General features: G+C 42.1%; 1 protein-coding gene across 4 annotated transcripts in view; it reads left to right on the top strand.

Annotated features, from left to right (window-relative positions):
* tmem51a (transmembrane protein 51a) overlaps positions 1–14,481 on the top strand; it is a 71,125-nt gene extending 56,644 nt beyond the window's left edge. For all 4 annotated transcript variants that reach the window (XM_060930861.1, XM_060930862.1, XM_060930863.1 and 1 more), the window contains 2 exons: positions 4,202–4,678; positions 12,372–14,481. In XM_060930861.1, the coding sequence (XP_060786844.1) occupies positions 4,344–4,678; positions 12,372–12,756 (720 nt within the window). In that variant the 5' untranslated portion in view covers positions 4,202–4,343 and the 3' untranslated portion in view covers positions 12,757–14,481. The remainder of the gene's footprint in view (positions 1–4,201; positions 4,679–12,371) is intronic.
* The last annotated feature ends 5,102 nt before the right edge of the window (positions 14,482–19,583 follow it).

Here is a 19,583-nt window from a genome sequence, read left to right as displayed (position 1 = left end):
ACATGAGAGAGCGAATCGAGGCGCTCTCGATACAGTTAAAGCAGTTCCACTTTATGTCACATCCGGGTGGAGCGTGCAAGGAATTGTGGGATCGTTATAGGGGGCGCTGGCGAGTTACCAACAGCGGCATAAGTTTTCCCATCATTCAGTCCTACTCTTAAATCGCTCTCATTCAAGTAACTACTGATGTCAGATCAACAACAACAACAAAAAACAAGAGTGCTCGGAGAGCACAATATCCCCCGCTGGCAACTATGCCATAACTCTGGTACAATGCAACCGAATTGAACGAAATTGCAATATGTGTATTACCGACATATAACAAAGACTCCTGTGAAGTTTCGTGAAATTCTTCCAAAAATTGTGAGAGGAGTTGATTTCAGAAAGTGAGTACCCTTCCCGGGACGGACGGACATTGCCACAATATAATCCCCCTTCGGGCTTTTCAGCTAGTGGGGGATAAAAAAACTACATTCCTCCTTCTTGTGGGTTTAGTGTACGACACGGCCACTGCCAGGAAAACATGACCTTTCCTCGTTGTTTATAAATAGCAGGAAGAAAACAAGCTGTCTGATATTGGTCGAGTCCCCAGACATGAGGTTAAAACTTTCCATAAGTGTAACTATTCATCATTTTATACATGTGGTGAGAACTGACCTACAATAAATACTGTAGAATCAGCATTCTGCAAACTGCAACTGAATGTAAGTAAATGTAATTTACAGATACAAATATGAGCAACTGAATGCGCATAGACATGAAATTTATCTTCATATGCCCTCTTGCCTCCAAACATAAATATCTACTTCATAGATGATTTCATATTTTTGTATGAAGTACAAACATAAGGAATTTGTCAACAAGAGAGAAGTCATGTATAAGACATGTATCAGTCATGTAGCTTTAGCATGACATGTTCTGGATTGTTGGACACAGCCTGTGCGAAGAACAATCCAGACAGGGTACTGTGGCAGAGGCACGATAAACAGTTGAAAATGAATGTAAATCTTGCAGAGGCACAAAAACAAACACCCAGAGAATGCCAGGAATTTTTCCCCAAAAGAGCAAATGTTTCAATGAAGCAATATCGCATAAGTAAGAATGCTCTTATACTGATTCTCTCTCTTATTCCTCTGTGCTAAAGAAGACAAGGATCATCCAGGTTGTTATGAGCACAAAATTCAAAAGCCAGCATCTGTGATATGGGTATGTGTTAGTGCCCATGGCATGGATAATTTGCACATCTGTGAAGGCACCATTAATGCTGAAAGCAGTGGCTTTCTCCTTGCAACCCTGTCATGCACACCATTGTTCAGTGTTCTGATGGTGGACTCATGAACATTAGCCAATGTGAGAGAGGCCTTCAGTTGCTTAGAAGTTACCCTGGGGTCCTTTGTGACCTCACAGACTATTACATGCCTTGCTCTTGGAGTGATCTTTGTTGGTCGACCACTCCTGGGGAGGGTAACAATGGCCTTGAATTTCCTCCATTTGTACGCAATCTGTCTGACTGTGGATTGGTGGAGTCCAAACTCTTTAGAGATGGTTTTGTAACCTTTTCCAGCCTGATGAGCCTCAACAACGCTTTTTCTGAGGTCCTCAGAAGTCCCCTTTGTTTGTGCCATGATACACTTCCACAAACGTGTGTCGTGAAGATCAGACTTTGATAGATCCCTGTTCTTTAAATAAAACAGGGTGCCCACTCACACCTGATTGTCATCCCATTGATTGAAAACACCTGACTCTAATTTCACCTTTAGATTAACTGCTAATCCTAGAGGTTCACATAATTTTGCCACTCACAGATATGTAATATTGGATCATTTCCCTCAATAAATAAATAAATGACCAAGTATGATATTTTTGTCTCATCTGTTTAACTGGGTTCTCTTGATCTACTTTTAGGACTTGTGTGAAAATCTGATGATGTTTTAGGTCACATTTATGCAGAAATATAGAGCATTCTAAAGGGTTCACAAACTTTCAAGCACCACTGTATATGAGGTACTAACAGATAGCCTGCACCTTTTGATAAAAGTAGACATGGCGGGTCATAAAGGACCAGAAGTTCGCTCAGGTACTGTGGTGCAGGACCATTCAGTGGTTTAAAGGTCAATAGCAGTATTTTATAAACAATATGAAATTTGATTGGGAGCCAGTGCAGTGTGGATATGACAGGGGTGATGTGGTCATATCTTCTAGTTCTAGTAAGAACTCTTGCTGCTGCATTTTGAACTAACTGGAGCTTGTTTATGCACTTATTGGAACATCCAGACAGTAAGGCATTACAATAATCCAACCTGGAGGTAACGAAAGCATGAACTAGTTTTTCTGCGTCGTGTAGTGACATTAAATTTCTTATCTTCGCAATATTTGAGATTAAAGAAAGCTATCCGGGTAATGTTATCAATGAGTTTCAAATGAAAGACTGGGGTCAATAATCACCCCGAGGTCTTTTACTGCTGCATGTGATGAAACAAAGGCCATCCAGAGTTATTGGGTAATCAGAACACCTAGGTCTAGCTACATGTGGTCCGAGTACAAGTAGTTCTGTCTTGTCAGAGTTGAGCAGAAGGAAGTTAATAAGCATCCAGTGTCTAATGTCCTTTACGCATTCCTCAATTCTGTCAAGCTGGTGTGTCTCATCTGGTTTTGCAGAAACATACAACTGTGTGTCATCAGCATAACCATGGAAACTAATACAATGTTTACGAATAATATCACCCAGAGGTGACATATATGAAGAAAAAAAGCAGTGGACCTAAGACAGAACCTTGTGGAACACCAAACTTTACCTCAGTATGTCTAGAAAAATCACCATTTACATCAACATACTGATAGCGATCAGTTAAATAAGAGCTGAGCCAGGAGAGGGCCGTTCCCGTAACTCCCACAACATTTTCTAGTCTATTCAGAAGAATGGAATGATCAAGAGTATCAAATGCTGCACTCAGGTCAAGCAACACAAGCAGCGAGACACAGCCCTGATCAGACGCCAACAGTAGGTCGCTTACTACTTTAACCAAAGCTGTCTCTGTGCTATGATGAGGTCTAAATCCTGACTGATGCATTTCATGGATGTTATTCGTTTGTAAATATGAGCATAACTGCTGGATCTTGGAGATAAAGGGGAGGTTTGATATTGGCCGATAATTGGACAGCTGACAGGACTCATGGTCAGGTTTTTTAATCAGGGGTTTGATAACTGCAGGTTTAAAGGATTTGGGTACATAGCCAATCATATGAGAATCTGTTTTGGGTTTTTTTTGCACAACTGTGAACACACTAAATGAACTCGGACCCCTCTGAAATGCACCATTTGGTTCGCTTCAAGTCTGTGTTGCAGTTGTATTAACCCCTTATTTACTTACTAACTAAACCCAATTATCATTAATTTCTTACCAGTGCTTTGGGTCCATTTCTTCTCCTTCTGCTTTTTTTTTTTTTTTCTTTTTATGATTTTCAGTCCCAGGGCAATATGAACATTTAATGATTGCTGCTTATTTGTCATTTTTTGACATTCATAACCAAATTTAGTTACATAATTTGCAGTTTCTATACTTTTTACATCAAAACAGCCACATAAACCTTTTCATGATATGTTAGTGTGCTTTTTTTTTTTTTTTAATAAGGGGCCCCCTGGTGGTCCGAGAGCCCTAAGGGACCACTTGTACCATTTGTAGCAAGAACTGGCCCTGGTTACAGCATCAAATCTTTAGCTTGCTAATGAATAATTATGCATCATTAGCATATTCTGTCAGTTGCTGTTTATGGCTCTGAGTTTATTGTTCTATTTTGCCCCCTAGTGGAAAAACAGAAACTAGCTTTTAAAAAAAAACTGGGCTGGGTCTATGGGCTGAATGCTTGTTTGACACCCCTGGTGTAGTGCCTGGTGAGTGTGGGAAAGTGAAGAGAGCTTGTTTTAGTGCTCTCATGTTGTGAATGTGGGTTTAAGCTAATTAACCACAAAGACATTTTTCATATCCCTTTTTTATACCCATTTTTACTAAGGGTGCTAATCTGCTCATTCTGGAGCTGACTGTAAATATACAGTACAAAGGAATGTGTGTTTCCTAAATGAACTGTATGCTTTTTGTTTCAGAGTGAATTATGTGCAATCCTTACGTTTTACTAAGAGCATTGTTGCTGCTGATATTGTTGTGTAATGATGGTTTTAATTCATGGCTCTTCTTATTTCCAGTCCATCTCACCTCATGCCACTGTGGGGAAGCGATGCACTGCAGCATAGCACTCTAGGAACCAACTTCTAAGCGTGATCGAGTGAGAGTTGAAGAGCGAGTGAAGAACTGGAAAAGGGAGCGGGAGACAGTTCATCGCTGGACATGTCATACAGCAGCCAGACTCCGCCCAACTCCAGCAGTGACAGCAGCAGCTCTACCTCAGCATCTCAGTATGCCATGGCGGCACTGGGTGTGGGGCTGCTTGTGCTGGGCATCGTGATGATCCTGTGGAGCGTGGTGCCTGTTGATGCAGGCGTAAACAATTCTCAGACTATAAACGGACAAGTTAGGAACACGTCATCAGTGGGCTTTGTTCTGCTGGGCACAGGAGTGGCCATGCTGCTGCTTTCATTTTTCCTCGGCATACAAAACAAATACCGAGCACAGAGACAACCAAGCAGCAATTCTAACACAGAGCAAAGACAGCAGGGAGAGAGGTGAGGCATACACACATGAAAGAAACAGGGTAGAAATCAGAGCTGAGACCTTTGTCTGACACAAAAACGCCTACATGTTGCACTGGAGTCAAATATAACCATTATCAACCCTTAAGACCATTTAGTTGGTGGAGTTTGGCAGAGTTATCCTGAGATAGTAAAATTAACATTCGCAGCACATTTATTTAGGAACAGTAACTTTGAACTACGCACTCAGTCATATGTGAACATATCATTTCCTCTGTAAATCCGGCACCAGAGGGGTTATTATGGTCACCAGGCCAGTTCACCTTTATATCAGGGATACAGTTCTTGAAATCAATTATGTGTTGGTTACATGAAGGTCACATGGTATCACAGAACTGTCTTACTTTATGTGCCACATTGAAAGGAATTAAAAATATATATATTTTTTAATTAGGAAACTCATATTGGCATACTATTAAGTAAATATTACTATATAGTATCATTGGAGTGTATGGGCTATACATAAATACCGTAACTACCTAGCTAACAGTATTCCACGATATAAAATAATGATGGTTGATGGAGCAGATTTTATATATATATATATATATATATATATATATATATATATATATATATATATATATATACACACACACACACACACACACTGTGTGTATAATTACACACAGTGGTGCTTGAAAGTTTATGAACCCTTTAGAATTTTCTATATTTCTGCATAAATATGACCTAAAACATCATCAGATTTCCACAAATCCTAAAAGTAGATAAAGAGAACCCAGTTAAACAAATGAGACAAAAATATTATACTCGGTCATTTATTTATTGAGGAAAATGATCCAATATTACATATCAAATCAAATCAAATCAAGTTTATTTGTACAGCGCTTTTAACAATAAACATTGTCGCAAAGCAGCTTTACAGAATTTGAACGACTTAAAACATGAGCTAATTTTATCCCTAATCTATCCCCAATGAGCAAGCCTGTGGCGACGGTGGCAAGGAAAAACTCCCTCAGACGACATGAGGAAGAAACCTCGAGAGGAACCAGACTCAAAAGGGAACCCATCCTCATTTGGGCAACAACAGACAGCCTGACTATAATATTAACAGTTTTAACAGGTATAACCCTCAACTGTCCTCATGGGGCCGTCCTTCACAGGAGTGGGGCGATAAAACTCCGACCAGACACAGGGCACCAGGATGGATCAAGCAGGTCCGAGGGGCAGAAGAGGCCAGCATCTCAATCCCAGGATCAACATGTAACTCAGAGGGACAGATGGGGGGGGGGAAGAAAACACGTTGTTAGGTATGCCCTAAAAATGACAAGTATTAAATCTGTGTGGTAGGCTCGCAGAGACGAGAGTCTTTACATCAGGCATGACGCACAATGGCATGTTAATATGGTAAAAAATATATCATGACCTGCTCTGGCTGGATGCTTGATTGGGTGATGGGAGCACACTCCTCAGCAATGATGAGATGCAGATGGGACTCTTAGGCCTGGCCAAGACAATTCAGTTACATTTCACCGGGTCTGGGACATGCGACAGAATGTCTGACGGCCGATTCCCTGCAGGCTACGATAGCCAGTCGAGGTCCCCACCGTCTCCACCAAAAGATTTCCTGTTGACTCCATGTAACTCAGAGGGACAGATTTGGGGTGGGGTGGGGGGGGGGGGGAGAGAAAGAAAACACAGGTGGTTAGGTATGCCCAATGTCACCTGAATAAGTAGGAACAGTATACATATTGCACCGAGTACAAGCAGGGACTCCGGCAACTAACTATGACAGCATAACTAAAAGGAGAGAGCCAGAAGGTAACACAGGCATGAGGGAGCCCCGGGACATAAAGCAGCCAGCCACTGCACCGTCAACAAACTCGAGTGAGCAAGCGAGTGGGGACTGACAGCATCCATACATCCCAGTTTACCAAAACACTCTATGTCTGAGGACCCTCCAGATCTACTCCTTTACCTCATAAACACCATTAACAAAAGGCTTGACTAAACAGATATGTTTTCAGCCTAGACTTAAATGCTGAGACTGTGTCTGATTCCCGAACATTACTTGGAAGGCTGTTCCATAACAGTGGGGCTTTGTAAGAAAAGGCTCTGCCCCCTGATGTAGCCTTCAATATACGAGGTACCAGCAGATAGCCTGCACCTTTTGATCTAAGTAGGCGTGGCGGGTCATAGAGGAGCAGAAGTTCACTCAGGTACTGTGGTGCGAGACCATTTAGTGCTTTAAAGGTCAATAGTAGTATTTTATAATCAATACGAAATATCTGTGAGTGGCAAAAGTATATGAACCTCTAGCAGACTAGCAGTTAATTTGAAGGTGAAATTAGAGTCAGGTGTTTTCAATCAATGGGATGACAATCAGGTGTGAGTGGGCACCCTGTTTTATTTAAAGAACAGGGATCTATCAAAGTCTGATCTTCACAACACACGTTTGTGGAAGTGTATCATGGCACGAACAAAGGAGATTTCTGAGGACCTCAGAAAAAGCGTTGTTGATGCTCATCAGTCTGGAAAAGGTTACAAAACCATCTCTAAAGAGTCTGGACTCCACCAATCCACAGTCAGACAGATTGTGTAAAAATGGAGGAAATTCAAGACCATTGTTACCCTCCCCAGGAGTGGTCGACCAACAAGGATCACTCCAAGAGCAAGGTGTGTAATAGTCGGCGAGGTCACAAAGGACCCCAGGGTAACTTCTAAGCAACTGAAGGCCTCTCTCACATTAGCTAATGTTAATGCTCATGAGTCCACCATCAGGAGAACACTGAACAACAATGGTATGTGTGGCAGGGTTGCAAGGAGAAAGCCACTGCTCTCCAAAAAGAGCATTGCTGCTCGTCTGCAGTTTGCTAAAGATCACGTGGACAAGCCAGAAGGCTATTGGAAAAATGTTTTGTGGACGGATGAGACCAAAATAGAACTTTTTGGTTTAAATGAGAAGCGTTATATTTTTAGAAAGGAAAATGCTGCATTCCAGCATAAGAATCTTATCCCATCTGTGAAACATGGTGGTGGTAGTATTATGATTTGGGGCTGTTTTGCTGCATCTGGGCCAGGACGGCTTGCCATTGATGGAACACTGAATTCTGAATTATACCAGCGAATTCTCAAGGAAAATGTCAGGACATCTGTCCATGAACTGAATCTCAAGAGAAGGTGGGTCATGCAGCAAGACAACGACCCTAAGCACACAAGTCGTTCTACCAAAGAATGGTTAAAGAAGAATAAAGTTAATGTTTTGGAATGGCCAAGTCAAAGTCCTGACGTTAATCCAGTCGAAATGTTGTGGAAGGACCTGAAGCGAGCAGTTCATGTGAGGAAACCCACCAACATCCCAGAGTTGAAGCTGTTCTGTACGGAGGAATGGGCTAAAATTCCTCCAAGCCGGTGTGCAGGACTGATCAACAGTTACCGCAAACGTTTAGTTGCAGTTATTGCTGCACAAGGGGGTCACACCAGATACTGAAAGCAAAGGTTCACATACTTTTGCCACTCACAGATATGTAATATTGGATCATTTTCCTCAATAAATAAATGACCAAGTATAATATTTTTGTCTCATTTGTTTAACTGGGTTCTCTTTATCTACTTTTAGGACTTGTGGAAATCTGATGATGTTTTAGGTCATATTTATGCAGAAATATAGAAAACTCTAAAGGGTTCACAAACTTTCAAGCACCACCACCACACGCTATATAGAGCGGCACAGTGGTGTAGTGGTTAGTGCTATCGCCTCACAGCAAGAAGGTCCGGGTTCGAGCCCCGTGGCCGGCGAGGGCCTTTGCATGTTCTCCCCGTGTCCGCGTGGGTTTCCTCCGGGTGCTCCCGTTTCCCCCACAGTCCAAAGACATGCAGGTTAGGTTAACTGGTGACTCTAAATTGACCGTAGGTGTGAATGTGAGTGTGAATGGTTGTCTGTGTCTGTGTCAGCCCTGTGATGACCTGGCGACTTGTCCAGGGTGTACCCCGCCTTTCACCCGTAGTCAGGTGGGATAGGCTCCAGCTTGCCTGCGACCCTGTAGAACAGGATAAAGCGGCTAGAGATAATGAGATGAGATATATATTGCCTCTGGGCTGAGGTCAGTATTTTCAAGGCCGAGGTCACGGTGTTTCACGATACGGACCGACCTTAAGCTGGTAAATAATATATTTATTTTTTTCTTTCCCAAATTCTAACAGAAAATGAGAGCGCCTGAAAGGGAAACCATATTTAGAACAAACCTTCTACAAGCTCGGCTTTCTCCTGAAATGTTTTCTTTTATTTCGTCTTCCTCAGGGTAGTAAAACTCACTTTCGCTGTGAACACTGTCGTTATCGCTACCCATGCTGTAAAATTAATGCTATTATACTGAGAATTGTGAAAAATAAATGATGACAAAAAATTGCCACCATGTTTGTTGTTGTGATCGAGCGAATCGACAAGGGTCCGTAACCGGGGTGCGTATCGTAGGATTCCGGACCGTTCGTGAGCCAGTCAGAGCACACGATTTGATGAAAACCGGGCCGCAAAAAAATAACTAGTTATGAATGCAGAGGAAATACAGCCATTATTATTTGCTAGGCAGTCTTTCAGAATCATGCTTCTTTGCACTTTAGCAACAGTATTCCCTCTCTCTCTCTCATATTTCTGAGAATAACGTTTTTTAGTTAATTTTGTTGTTTTGAGTTCCCAGTTAAACGTTGTTAGTCACCAGGTACAGTGCTGTGCAAAATTCCTAGGCACCTCCCCCCCTCTTTTCCATACAAACTTTGTTATAGATTTCTATTTTATAACTGCTACATTATCAAGTCAGTACAAAAACATTTTAGAGTTCCAAACGTTCGTTTTCCAGCACAAAATTAAATGTTACGGGGGGGGGGGATGTTTGTATCTAAGCAGCATATTACATGAGAGAGCACTTTTCAGATTAAAAAAGAAAACATAATGAAGGCTGCTGGGTTTTGGTGCAAAATGAAGAAGCAAGTCCAGAAGAACTGTAGCTGGTTCTGTAAGATGCTCAGTAAAACCTACAGCTCATTTCCGCATAAAACTGCACTCATTGTACCTGAGGCAACTGTTTTTTAAGCAAAGGGTCGTCTCACACCAGATATTGACTTTGTTTCATTTATTTTGGCTTACTGCCGTTTATAGTATTTTTTTAATGTTGAAACATTTCATTATTTTTAAGCCATTTTTGGTCTACAGTTTTTTTTTTTTTGTTTTTTGTTTTTTTTTTTTAAACGTGTCTAAGACTTTTGCACAGTATTGTACATCAGTGATGCGTCTCATGTTAGTTCCTTGATTGCACCTTAGTCCCACCTTAAAGATCTGATGACACGTTTTTGACATCTTTGGCGATGTTTTATAACATAAAAAGTAATTCCCGATGATCCATATATTAATTCACGAAGGCGCCTATTTTACAAGTTATGATAAAAAACGCGGCTATTTGGGCAAATTTGACGGGGCTGCAGCACCCAGGAGACGAAAGAGGAGGAGGAGCTATATGACGTCAGCGAAAGAACCTTCCTCCTAACTTACCAGTTTGTTGTTGATGTGACAGGTGTTCAGTTTGTCATTATTAGTATTATATTAGTTATTATGCCTTCACGTTGTGTTGCCGGCTTTTGCTCCAAAACCTACAAGGATGGGGTAAGTTTATTCAAGTTTCCCAGAGATCCCGAGCTGCATGCGAAGTGGGTGAAGCAAGTCAGGCGCACTCGTGACAAGTGGGAGCCCTCACCAACATCCGTCCTGTGCTCTGAACACTTCGATTTGGATTGTTTTGACACCCTTCCCAGCTTAAAAGAATCTCTTGGGTGTTCAGTTCATCACAAACGTGTTACTACCATCAACAGTGCCTACACAGTGTTGCCAGATTGGGAGGTTTCCTGCCCAGTTGAGTGGTTTCAAGTGCATTTTGGTGGGTTTTGAACATATTTTGGGCTGTTGCCAGATACTGCTGAAGTTTTCCATACCAAAATATGTTCAAAACCCACCAAAATGCACTTGAAACTGCCCAACTGGGCGGGAATCCTCCCAATCTGGCAACACTGCCAGTATTCCGGAGGGGGTCTACTAGTAGCTATGCCAGATCCAAAGACAGTCCTCCTGTCAGAACATGTGTTGTGAAACGACATAAGATAAAGGTACGTAGAGCTATAGATTCTACATGATAATCATAAATGTAATCATAAAGTCGGCGTGATATCAGTCATGTATTTGCTTGTGAAAGCTTGCGGCTTTCATGTAACTGCCGCCTAGCAACGAGAGGCAAAGGGTAAAGAGGGTAGGCTATCATAGATTCTATTCGGAAGAGATCAACACAATTCTAGACTCCCAGAAGAGGAAGAGCTAGCACTAGAGAGTTCACCGGCGTTTTCATGCGCCATTTCCATTGAGTAGAACCAGAGTAGAACAGCCAGTGAACCGCAGCGTGTTCTTCCGCTGACGTCACAACATGGCCGCGAGCCACGGACCCAGTTTTCTTGCGCTGTGCAATTAAAAGTTGGATATTTGCGTAACAACAGCTTCTTTTCACATAATTATAACAGAAATCTAACATGTTTGCCATGTTGTATAGTTTATTTAAGAAATTGCATAGAGTCATGTTCGTGTCATCAGCCCTTTAAGACACAGAGGATCCTTGATCATGTTTATATTTAACCGTTTCTGTTTCCGGTTGAGAGAATGCTGTGCGCATTTTGGCTGCTGCTTTTCACCAGAAATTTTTTTTTTCTTTGTCTTTGTGTTTTATTGATTTTGTCTCTTTGTCTGCTGGTTGTGGCATAGCTAAAGACCCAGGCAGGCTTGAGCCTCAGTTTCCCCAGGCTTTGGTCTACCATGAGTGATGCGTGTTTTGCTCGCTATGGACTGCGGTGTGCTCGTGGCTCTCCTCAACATCAGGGTAGCTTTGTGCACCGATGTTTCTGTGCTCACTTTGTGGATCCATGGCACGGTGTTCCGAGCGCTGTTGCCAGGTGGCATTGCAGCAACTGTGCAAGCAGTGTAGGACTGTGAACAGCTATGCCACTGGAGTTGCATCCTGACCACTTTTGAAGGACTTTTTTTCCCTCCTACTTGTTTTTGTAAATGTAAAGCAACCTTGGGTGTAAGAAAGGGGCAATAAAAAATAAAACTTATTTATTCATCCATCCATCCATCCATTTTTTTTTTTCTACCGCATATCCATCAGGGTCCTGGGGGAAGCTGGAGTGAATTGTAGTTAACTTGTGGGAGAGAGGCAGGGTACACCCTGGGTAGGTTCGCCAACCTATCACAAGGCTACCACAGAGATGAACAACCATTCACAGTCAAATTCACACCTGTTGGCAATTTAGAGTAGCCAGTTGACGTAATCCGCATGTCTTTGGACTGTGGGAGGAAACTGGTGCACCCGGAGGAAACCCACGCAGGCATGGGGAGAACGTGCACACTCCACACAGAAAGAACCCACTTGACTGCAAGGTTCAAATCCAGAACCCTCCTGCTGTGAAGTGACAGTGTTAACTACTGCACCACTGTGCCACCCCGTTTCCATTTAATGCCCCTTAGTTGACACTGTTGTATTAAAACAGGATGCTGTCATAAGTCAAGAATAAAGAAATACTTCAAACGTCAAATGTTATGCTATGTTAAGAACTTAGTTGTTAAAGCGGTTACTGATGATGATGATGACAATGTTTGTATTTGCATGTATAGGCAACCGGACGAAGCCGAGCAGTACACAGTACCCAGTTATGAGGAGGTGGTAGGAAGTGCTCAGTACCCCATCAGCCAGTTCTCTCCACGGCAGAACAGCACCACCCAACTGCCAGCCTACGATGAACTGGTGGAGATGACGCAGGACGAGGTGGAGGGCTCTGGTCCATGCGCACGCAAGAATGGAGCAGACAGTTTGAACACATACTCGACACACATACTCCCTCATAGGACCGAAGGCTCCAGAGTGAAACTGGTCTCACTTAAAGTAAGGAGGAAGAGCTCGAGCAGCACGCCACAGGTCGCTGTCTCCAGCATCGAACCTCTCACTCCTCCACCGCAGTATGAAGAAAATCCCCCAGAGCTCCCACCAGCAGCACAGTGACCATGTCAGCGCTAACTCTTTCAGCAGGAAGTGTGTGCTGTGATTAAACATGCAGGATGATTCATAACGTGCATCACAGCTTCATTCGTCACTATATACAGGAGATGACTGTGACAATGATGCAGTTTTGTCTCGACTGAATAACTCTGAAAGCTTCTATATCTCATAGCTGAGGAAGAGTGTACTTCCTGTTTATTCTATCTGAAGAATGTTTCTGAGCTGGAGATTACAAAAGACAAACAGAAACATGGGAAAAGTTTTCGAAAGAAATCTCTAAAGGAAGTGTAATTAACACACTCAGGTAACACGTGCCAGTGTTCTCTGCATTAGTCTTCTCAATAATTTGTTATTTAAAAAACACTTTTTTTCTATAACCAGCTTCTTTGCCTCAACCTCAAGACACTGTATTAATGCAAGGCTCTGCCTTTATGCTGTATTCTGTCGTTCATACCCATCTGAAAAAGTGTTAAATTAACGATGAAACAGGGTTTTTCATTTTACAAATGATGTTTTTATTCCATACAACTCTAGTGATTTTCAAATGAAATCACTGCGAGAGAGCACCGTGTGGTTAAAGGTCAATACCACATGCACCTGAAGCAGAACCTAACAGCCAAAGTATGACATGAAATAGTTAAATACTGTAGTGAGTTTCATGAGCACTTTGTGTAATGGAGTCGACACATTGTGTTCGCGTCGATGTTCCATCTGTGCTCCGCGTTAGTCCCCTTTATTGAGTGTGAGACTAGCCCTTGTTACCATAGTGACAAGCAGTGAAGTCATGAATGCGCAAGTGTGTGTTTTGTGTGTCTGCTTAGGAGAGAAGACAGGGAAACTCTTTCACCCTGCAGCTGCATGTTGTATCACACACTGTCTCGCTTTTGCTCTTTCACTGTTACTAGCGTGTACACACACGCACACATTTGTTTTACAATCCTTGTAAGGACCTTCCACTGACATAAGTATTAATGCAGATAGTTAATGCTATGCCTACACCTAAACTTAATCATAACCTTAACCCAAGCAACCAAAAGGAAACATTTTGACTCTTTCAGATGTCCATGCTGTCATATAAAAGTTGTCGGATATTTCTATCCTTTTGTGGACACTTGTCTCCCACATACACAATACGGTATGCCCACAAATATCTTGTTTAGAGAAAATATCTTTATGGGTGAATCTGTCTAACAGTTCCTCTTAGAAGATTACTACAACTCAAATATAAGATTATTATTATTATTATTATTATTATTATTATTATTTACATCCGCCCTGTGATGACCTGGCGACTTGTCCAGGGTGTACCCCACCTTTCGCCCGTAGTCAGCTGGGATAGGCTCCAGCTTGCCTGCGACCCTGTAGAACAGGATAAAGCGGCTACAGATAATGAGATGAGATTATTTAATCCCTGCTCCGAAGGATGGCGGGTCTACTGGTTTACCGCTATCCGTCCATATCTCCGTCCATCCAAAACACCCTTTTTCTCAGCAACTACAAATCATAGCCACTTGGTACCAAACTTCAGCTTGGGGTTCTATACCGTGTATACCGTTTTCAGGTCTGTCGCACATCAACTTCCTGTTTACCAACTGAATGTATTTACGAAACATTTGGAGGATTTTGACACTATTTTAAGAAGCAAAATGTTTTTGCAAAATGGTAGTTTATTAGGATGCTATTTGAAATCCCTGGGGAGAGTAGTAGTAGTACAACCCCTGGCAAAAAGTATGGAATCACCAGTCTTGGATGAGCACTCATTCAGACGTTTTATTCTGTCGAACAAACTGAGAGCACAAACATGATACAATAATAAAGTCATTCCAAAGTGCAACTTCTTGGCCTTCAGAAACACTAAAATAAACGAAGAAAATACATTGTGATAGTCAGCAAATGTTACTTTTATAGACCAAGCACAGAGAAAAAAAATATGGAATCACTCAATTCTGAGGAAAAAAATATGGAATCACTCAATTTTCAGGTAGAAAATAAGGACTCACCCAGTCAATTTCCTTTCCCTAAATTGACACCTGCCTCAGATTAGATCTGCTCGTTAGTCTGCAGTTAGAAACAGCGCAGTTATCACACCTTGGCGGGCTGCTGGACCAAGTGGATTGGCAAGAATCATGGCTCCAACAAGAGAGATGTCTCTTGAAACAAAAGAGAGGATTGTCAAACTTCTTAAAGAAGGTAACTCTTCACGCATGGTTGCCAAAGATGTGGGCTGTTCACAGTCAGCTGTATCTAAGATATGGACCAAGTACAAACAGCATGGGAAGGTTTTTAAAGCCAAGCGTACTGGTAGACCAAGACAAGCGTCAAGACAAAAAACTTGAGGCCATATGTCTTAAAAACCGAAAAAGTACAACAAAACAAATGAAGCATAAATGGGAGGAAGCTGGAGTCAATGTACAAGTATGTGACCAAACCATGAGAAATCGCCTAAAGGAAATGGGATTTTCATATAGGAAAGCTAAAAGAAAACCATCATTGACACCTAAACAGAAAAGAACAAGACTACAATGGGCTAAGGAGAAGCAATCATGGACTGTGGATGACTGGATGAAAGTTATCTTCAGTGATGAATCACGAATCTGCATTGGACAAGGTGATGATGCTGGAACTTTAGTTTGGTGCCGTTCCAGTGAGATTTATGAAGAGGACTGCCTGAAGAAAACATCCAAATTTCCACAATCCTTGATGATATGGGGCTGCATGTCAGGCAAAGGCACTGGGGAGATGGCTGTGGTTACTTCTTCAATAAATGCACAGGTTTACATTGACATTTTGGACAGTTTTCTTATCCCTTCAATTGAAAAGATGTTTGGGGATGATGAAATTATTTTCCAAGATGACAATGCATCGTGCCATAGAGCAAAAACTGTGAAAGCATTCCTTGGTGAAAGACACATCCAGTCAATGTCATGGCCTGCAAATAGTCCAGATCTCAACCCAATAGAAAACTTGTGGTGGAAATTGAAAAAAATGGTCCACGACAAGGCTCCGGCCTGCAAAGCTGATCTGGCAACTGCAATCAAAGAGAGTTGGCACCAGATTGATGAAGAATTCTGTTTGGCACTCAAGTCCATGCCTAAGAGACTGCAAGCCGTTATAAAAGCCAGAGGTGGTGCAACTAAGTACTAGTGATGTGTTTTGAATGTTCTTTTGTTTGTCTGTTTTTCATGATTCCATATTTTTTTCCTCAGAATTGAGTGATTCCATATTTTTTTTTCCCTGTGCTTGGTCTATAAAAGTAACATTTGCTGACTTCCACAATGCTTTCTCTTCATTTCTTTTAGTGTTTCTGAAGGCCAAGAAGTTGCACTTTGGAATGACTTTATTATTGTATCATGTTTGTGATCTCAGTTTGTTCTACAGAATAAAACGTGTGAATGAGTGCTCATTCAAGACTGGTGATTCCATACTTTTTGCCAGGGGTAGTAGTAGGCATCCGTCAGTCTCGGGAGACTATGGAATTGCGCTCAGAGATGACGTCCTTGAGCAGCGACGGTTGTGACTATGTAGTCCTATCCTTGAGTGACAGTCCCTCTGGCAGCTCATGCAGATAAAAGCTGTAGCAGTCTGTATTGGGGGTGGTGCTTTCCTGCGCTGCTGTTCCTCTTCGTGTTTATTGGCAATGGTTTCTTCAAGCACCGCAAGGCTGTTCCCCACCTCTTTTTCTCCACCTCTCTCTGTCTTGCACTAGTTGCTTCCAGGCACTTGCATCAGTGTTTAAGACTTTCAAATCCCGCTTGCACACATCCTTATATCTCAGGTGCGGTCTTCCAGTGGGATGCTTGCCTGTTGCTAGTTCACCATACAGCAGGTCCTTCGGTATTCTGCCATCCTCCGTGCGTCCCACGTGCCCTAGCCACCTCATCCTTCACTGTTTCAGCAGGCTGTACATACTGGACATACCAGTGCATTGTAGCACAGCAGTGTTTGTGACGCGGTCTCTCCAGGTGATGCCCAGGATGCGACGGAGGCAGCGCATGTACAGTGGTGCTTGAAAGTTTGTGAACCCTTTAGAATTTTCTATATTTCTGCATAAATATGACCTCATCAAATCATCAGATTTTCACACAAGTCCTAAAAGTAGATCAAGAGAACCCAGTTAAACAAATGAGACAAAAATATTATACTTGGTCATTTATTTATTGAGGAAAATGATCCAATATTACATATCTGTGAGTGGCAAAAGTATGTGAACCTTTGCTTTCAGTACCTGGTGTGACCCCCTTGTGCAGCAATAACTGCAACTAAACGTTTCCAGTAACTGTTGATCAGTCCTGCACACTGGCTTGGAGGAATTTTAGCCCATTCATCCATACAAAACAGCTTCAACTCTGGGATGTTGGTGGGTTTCCTCACATGAACTGCTCGCTTCAGGTCCTTCCACAACATTTCAATTGGATTAAGGTCAGGACTTTGACTTGGCCATTCCAAAACATTAACTTTATTCTTCTTTAACCATTCTTTGGTAGAACGACTTGTGTGCTTAGGGTCGTTGTCTTGCTGCATGACCCACCTTCTCTTGAGATTCAGTTCATGGACAGATGTCCTGACATTTTCCTTTAGAATTCGCTGGTATAATTCAGAATTCATTGTTCCATCAATGATGGCAAGCTGTCCTGGCCCAGATGCAGCAAAACAGGCCCAAACTATGATACTACCACCACCATGTTTCACAGATGGGATAAGGTTCTTATGCTGGAATGCAGTGTTTTCCTTTCTCCAAACATAACACTTCTCATTTAAATCAAAAAGTTCTATTTTGGTCTCATCCATCCACAAAACATTTTTCCAATAGCCTTCTGGCTTGTCCACATGATCTTTAGCAAAATGCAGACGAGCAGCAATGTTCTTTTTGGAGAGCAGTGGCTTTCTCCTTGCAACCCTGCCATGCACACCATTGTTGTTCAGTGTTCTCCTGATGGTGGACTCATGAACATTAACATTAGCCAATGTGAGAGAGGCCTTCAGTTGCTTAGAAGTTACCCTGGGGTCCTTTGTGGCCTCGCCAAGTATTACAGACCTTTTTCTTGGAGTGATCTTTGTGGGTCGACCACTCCTGGGGAGGGTAACAATGGTCTTGAATTTCCTCCATTTGTACACAATCTGTCTGACTGTGGATTGGTGGAATCCAAACTCTTTAGAGATGGTTTTGTAACCTTTTCCAGCCTGATGAGCATCAGCAACACTTTTTCTGAAGTCTTCAGAAATCTTCTTTGTTCATGCTATGATACACTTCCACAAACATGTGTTGTGAAGATCAGACTTTGATAGATCCCTGTTCTTTAAATAAAACAGGGTGCCCACTCACACCTGATTGTCATCCCATTGATTGAAAACACCTGACTCTAATTTCACCTTCAAATTAACTGCTAATCCTAGAGGTTCACATACTTTTGCCACTCACAGATATGTAATATTGGATCATTTTCCTCAATAAATAAATGACCAAGTATTATATTTTTGTCTCATTTGTTTAACTGGGTTCTCTTTATCTACTTTTAGGACTTGTATAAAAATCTGATGATGTTTTAGGTCATATTTATGCAGAAATATAGAACATTCTAAAGGGTTCACAAACTTTCAAGCACCACTGTAGAAAGTGTGCAGTTTCCTTTCCTGGTGGGTTTTCAACGTCCAAGACTCATTGGCATATAGGAGAGTGCTGATGATGCATGCTCGGTACAGTGCTCAGCGTAAATGAGTGCACCCCCTTTGAAAAGTAAAATTTTAAACGATATCTCAATGAACACAAACCATTTCCAAAATGTTGATGAGACTAAGTTTAATAGAACACCTGTTTAACTTATAACGTGAAAGTAAGGTTAATAATATAAACTTAGATTACACATTTTTCAGTTTTACTCAAATTAGGGTGGTGCAAAAATGAGTACACCCCACAACAAAAACTAGTACATCTAGTACTTTGTATGGCCTCCATGATTTTTAATGACGGCACCAAATCTTCTAGGCATGGAATGAACAATTTGGTGACATTTTTGCAACATCAATCTTTTTCCATTCTTCAACAATGACCTCTTTTAGTGACTGGATGCTGGATGAAGAGTGATGCACGCATCCCTGCTTGACACCACTACGAATCTCGAACACTTCTGAGACAGAGCCGTCAAAGACCATTGTGCCTTTCATATTCGAATGGAAGGATTCGATGACGCTGAGGAGTTTGGGGGGGGGCATCCAATCTTTGTGAGGATCTTGAACAGTCCTTCCCTGCTGACAAGGTCGAATGCTTTTGTCAGGTCGATGAAGGCCAGGTACAGTGGACGCTGTTGTTCACGGCACTTCTCCTGCAGCTGGCGTACAGAGATCATGTCAATGGTGGATCGCTTTGCTCTGAACCCGCATTGTGACTCAGGGTAGACTCGCTCAGCAAGGACCATGAGCCTTTGTAAGGTGACTCTGGCAAACAGCTTTCCCATGCTACTGAGGAGGGAGATACCGCGGTAATTATTGCAGTCAGAACGGTCGCCTTTGTTCTTATAGAGCGTGTCACAATGTTAGCATCCCTCATGTCTTGTGGCACTTGACCTGTTCTCCAGAATAAGTGAATAATATGGAGCAATTCCGACACAACATCTTCCTGGCAGCATTTCAAGATTTCGGCTGGAATGCCATCTCTTCCTGGTGCCTTACCAGAGGCAAGCGATTTCAGGGCCTTGAGTAGTTCTCCTTCTGTTGGTTCTTCATAGAGTTCCTCTAGAACAGGCAGCTGTTCGATGGTGTTGAGTGCTGTTTCTGAGACTTGGTTTTCTCTAGCATAGAACTCTGAGTAGTGCTCTACCCAGCGCTTCATTTGG

Source organism: Neoarius graeffei, chromosome 10 (genome assembly GCF_027579695.1).
Source record: "Neoarius graeffei isolate fNeoGra1 chromosome 10, fNeoGra1.pri, whole genome shotgun sequence".
Taxonomy (NCBI): Eukaryota; Metazoa; Chordata; class Actinopteri; order Siluriformes; family Ariidae; genus Neoarius; species Neoarius graeffei.
This window is presented reverse-complemented; position numbering and strand designations above follow the sequence as displayed.